We start from the raw sequence: 4,543 nt of genomic DNA on the forward strand, positions 1-4,543 counted from the left end.
TAAGTACAATCAGCCAGGATGGAGGGTCTGTGCTGTGGGCCAAGTCAGGGTTCCCTGTCTGGTGATGAGCAGTGGAGGGTGTGTGGGACCCATAGGAGATGGGCTGGCATGCTCCTTGAGCCAACTGCAGCTTGTTGGAGGTGTCAATACAGCACTTAAAGTCTTTGCTCCTTGATATTCTGAGAGTAGCAAGGACAGTTCCACTTCAGAGGCAGTGGCAGAGAGGATTTCAGTTGCTCCTGGAAGCTCTGTCCAGGGAACTGCCAAGTTGCTACCAGCTTGATAGCTTCAGTGGGGGATTGGCTAGAGACCCAGGCCAGGAGGACCTGCCCATCAAGGAGATATGGAAACTGGCACCCACACAACCGTCTGGCCACTTTTCCTTAGAGCCGCTGTAGTACACTGGGAGTTCACTCCAGCCCCAGTTGCCTCAGATTTTCCAGTGCCTGAAGGTATCACCAGTGAAGCCTGCGAAAAAGGAAAGATGACAGCCTGCCCCTTCCTCTGGGAGCTCTGTACCATTGAGGTATGAACCTGTTGCCAATCTGAACACACCTGTAGGAGGTGGCTGGAGGCAAGTTGAGAAGTCTTGCCTAGACAGGAGGAACAAGAACAGGAACTTACTTAAAAGAGACGTTTGGTGGCCGGGCATGGTGGCTCAAGCCTGTAATCCCAGCACTTTGGGAGGCTGAGACGGGTGGATCACAAGGTCAGGAGATCGAGATCATCCTGGCTAACACGGTGAAACCCCATCTCTACTAAAAAATACAAAAAAAAAAACTAGCCAGGCGAGGTGGCGGGTGCCTGTAGTCCCAGCTACTCGGCAGGCTGAGGCAGGAGAATGGCGTTAACCCGGCAGGTGGAGCTTGCAGTGAGCCAAGATCCAGTCACTGCACTCCAGCCTGGGCAACAGAGCGAGACTCCCTCTCAAAAAAAAAAGACGTTTGGCCACATTTTTGCAGAGCAGCTGTGCTGTGCTGGGGTTCACTTCAGCCCCTGGTCGCCTCAGACACTCTGAAGCCCTAAGGCTGAAATGGCTAAGTCACCCAAACAGCAAAGATGACAGACTGGTCCTCCCCCTGGAAGCTCTGACCCAGGGGGCCTGAAACCTCTGGCGGCCAGAGAATAGCAGTGAAGGTAGCAGGAGACCCTGGTTGAAAGGCTCCACCCAGTGATGAGAAACATGGGCAGGGACTGACTTAAAAAAGAGTGTGGCCATGTTTTTGTAGGGTGGCTGTGCTGTGCTGGGGTACCACTTGCACCCAGTCAGCTTGGGCTCTCCGAAGTCCACAGACCGGAACGGCTAGTCCCCCAAACATCAAAGGTAGTGGCTGCCCCTCTCCTCTGGGAACTCTGTCCCAGGGGGGTTTCAAATCTCTGTTGGCTGGGGAATACTGGTGGGGGTAGCTGGAGGACCCAGTTGGAAGGTCCTGTCCAGTGAGGAGGAAGAGCATCAGGGGCCTGCTTACAGAAGCAGTCTGGCCATGATTTGGTAAAGCAGCTGTGCTGTGCTGCAAGATCTCTTCTGCCCCTGGTCAGTTTGCACTCTCCAAAGCCAGCAGGCTAGAATGGCTAAGTTGTCCAAACAGGAAAGATGGCAGCCTGCCCCATCTTTTCTCTCAGAGTTTATCTTGTGTGATAGAGCTTAATTTTCAGGCTGTTAATTTTACTGTCAGCATTAGAGGGCTGTTCAGAAAGAATCTCACTGTTATCTTTTAGGTTAGACATATGAAAATTCACTGTCTCCTATAAATAAACCCATTCATGTCTTGTTCCCTGGAAAGAGGTCTCTTTCTGCTATCTGACTTTGGTCACAATCATGTAGAGCAGCAACCAGTCTACCATGAAATGATTGAATTTCTGTGTCCAGTCATTCCTTGTTGTGTTTTACATTCTTCAGCTCAGAACTGAGCATTTTATTCTCAGTTGTCAAGATGCTAAGCTGTCCATTGTACTGAAATACTGTTCTTGCTTCCTCATTCAATTTTATAGCCTTTAGAAGATTATCATGCTCTTCTTTCACACTTTCAATGTCCTCAAAATATTTCTTTTCCTTTAGCTGATTCTGATGTTTTACTGTATCCAATTCCAGTCTTAGCATGGCAATTTCTTCCTGCAACATGCTATTTTCATGCAAAAGATCTTTTTCTTTCTTATGGCTAAGAGAAATCTAAGTAAACAAAGGAAACTTTTAGTTAGTGCTCAATAGAATGACACGTTATAATTTCTTCTGAAATTAAAGAGTAACCTGTATATCTGTATAATGAAATAATTCCCATGGTGAATATTTAACTGGAAAAAATTGGACAAAACTTCAAACCTAAGAGAGTGTAAATTCCCAAAAGTTAATCTATTTAAAGACCATGAAAAATAAATCACCAGAGGATTTTTAAGAATCTCAGAATTGGAAAAGCCTTTCTCTGAATTACAACAAACCCAGAGGCATAAAATATAAGATTAATACATTTGACTATATTTTAAAAATTGGTTTATACTCTTGATAGCCACCTATAATCTATAAACTACACCACTGTAAGAGCCTTAGCTATGCATATATTTGGATAGAAGCAATTTCTCAAAGTTCTTTAATTTCCTTTTTCTGAATAAACTGACTTTTCTGAATAAACTTTCTGAATAAACTTTTTCTGAATAAACTTTCTGTATAAACTTTTTCTGAAAAAACTTTCCTTTTATGAATAAACTGACCTCTCCATTAATATGTTAAGAAGATGAACTAATGTCCAAAAACTAAAAAATCTGTTGTTAGTAGTAAAACTTGTTTTTGAAATTATAAAGATAATCAATTCGTAGGAAAAATATCAAATGCTTCTCCTTTGGATTGAGGCCATTGTAAATGTCACTATTCAACTGCTGCAGGCAAATGGAGTTGAATTAAGAACATAGCTTTATCTTATATATACATGTATAGATAAATGATAAAGAATATATAGAATATATACACACACACGAATATGTATGTGTATATATGTATGTGTATATAGACATATATACACATACATATGCCTGTGTGTATATATATAGATTTAAAAATCCTTTATACTTTCCAAAATACACAGAGTTGGTTTTTCAAATATATACACATATGAAAACATTTGAAAATGGCTAAGAAAATATCTCAGAATTCATTTTTTTTTTTCAGCTACTTCTGTCTGCTTTGGTTTGTTAAACAGAATCTTGTTTAGTAATATTGTAGCATTCTGTTCTTCGGAAAGTTGCTTCTGGGTATCATTTCAGTCCTGCACAACCTAGAGATACAGTACATTTTTGGTTTAATAGGACTGAAAAAGTCTAAAAGAGCAGAAACTCTGTTATAAAACTGTTAAAAGAAAGTAGCCTATTAAAACACAAAAATTTTTAACCCTCAAGAATCTTTCAAATTTTAATTGCATACGTGAGACCTAAATTTCTCTAAGAGGAAAAACTGTTCTTACCTATATAAAGACACAGTATTGTGTAATAAAATTTCCTTCAAAACATTTAACACATTTTAGTTTCAAAGTTATTTAGCCTGTATCTTAACATAAAAATCCATAAATGAGCGTTTATGTTAGTGATTAAACTAAGTGATTAAACTCAACTTATCCTCCATTTTTTTATTCTGAAAACACAGACTGAGATGCCAAGGTTTACAATAAAATAATTGTAACTATAAATGCCATAGTTCATTTTAAAAATTAGTTAACAGCTTTGGTGTGTTTACACCTAAATAGCATACTACATTAAATCAAAGCAATATAAGTAATATTGATGAAATATAAAGTTTTCATCAGAAATTTACCTGATCCAAATTCTTTCTTACTGTCCCCAATTCCATGGCTCGTATTTTCAGAGTCCGTTTCAGTTGTTGGTTCATTTCAACATCTTTCCTATATTCCTCTTCTTTTCTTTCTAACTCTTCACTACCTTTTTTATACAACATCTCAGCATCCTTTCTCTTTTCTTCTTCTCGTTTTAAGGTCAATCTATACAGTTAAATATAGTTACATTCAAATTTGTTAGAAAATAAGAAAGTTTATTTTGTGATGTGGCTCTTCCTGCATAGATTTATTATACAAATAAAATTTATGTGTTCTTGACTATTTTTTCTTTCCAGTTCTCATGATTTTAATTTCTTCCTTCAATCTCTTCCAAGGGACAAATACTTGAAAGGTAGTGAGGAAAGAACATCTTGCTAATTGGTCAGTTTCTGTTACTAGTAACACCAATAAATATTATGAAAAATGATATTAGAAATTATTGAGTTAATTTACAAGTTGAAAATTATCTCTTTTTCACACAGCCATAGGAACATCTCAATTATGACAGATCATTTCAAACTAACTAATTAAAAAGAACATACTACTTAAACAAGTTTATAAGTTCACTAGAAGAAATTTTATTTTCATGAAATACTGCAGGTGTCCCTAAAATGATTTACAGGGCAAGATGGTACCATCAGATGTCATTCACAGAATGTATATCTGCTGATTAATCCAAGACAAGGCAAAGGGGTCTCACATCTGTTAATTCAGCTGTCCCCAAC

At 38.7% G+C, this 4,543-nt stretch overlaps 1 protein-coding gene across 1 annotated transcript; it reads right to left on the reverse strand.

The window, feature by feature from the left end:
- Positions 1–1,870: 1,870 nt before the first annotated feature.
- LOC112630156 (putative ankyrin repeat domain-containing protein 26-like 1) lies at positions 1,871–4,311 on the reverse strand. Its single transcript, XM_025394326.1, has 2 exons — positions 3,800–4,311; positions 1,871–2,170 (listed from the first exon to the last, which is right to left on the reverse strand). Exons 1-2 carry the CDS (start codon positions 3,938–3,940, stop codon positions 1,871–1,873), a joined length of 441 nt encoding a protein of 146 aa, XP_025250111.1. The 5' UTR covers positions 3,941–4,311.
- Positions 4,312–4,543: the final 232 nt, after the last annotated feature.

Source organism: Theropithecus gelada, chromosome 8 (assembly GCF_003255815.1).
Source record: "Theropithecus gelada isolate Dixy chromosome 8, Tgel_1.0, whole genome shotgun sequence".
Taxonomy (NCBI): Eukaryota; Metazoa; Chordata; class Mammalia; order Primates; family Cercopithecidae; genus Theropithecus; species Theropithecus gelada.

Bases quoted from the DNA above. Each gene is read 5' to 3' on its own strand.
- LOC112630156 (XM_025394326.1), bottom strand. From the start codon at position 3,940: ATGTTGTATAAAAAAGGTAGTGAAGAGTTAGAAAGAAAAGAAGAGGAA. The intron at 2,171-3,799 runs GTAAATTTCTGA...TTGTTTACTTAG, and splicing joins TAAGAAAGAATTTGGATCAG to ATTTCTCTTAGCCATAAGAA.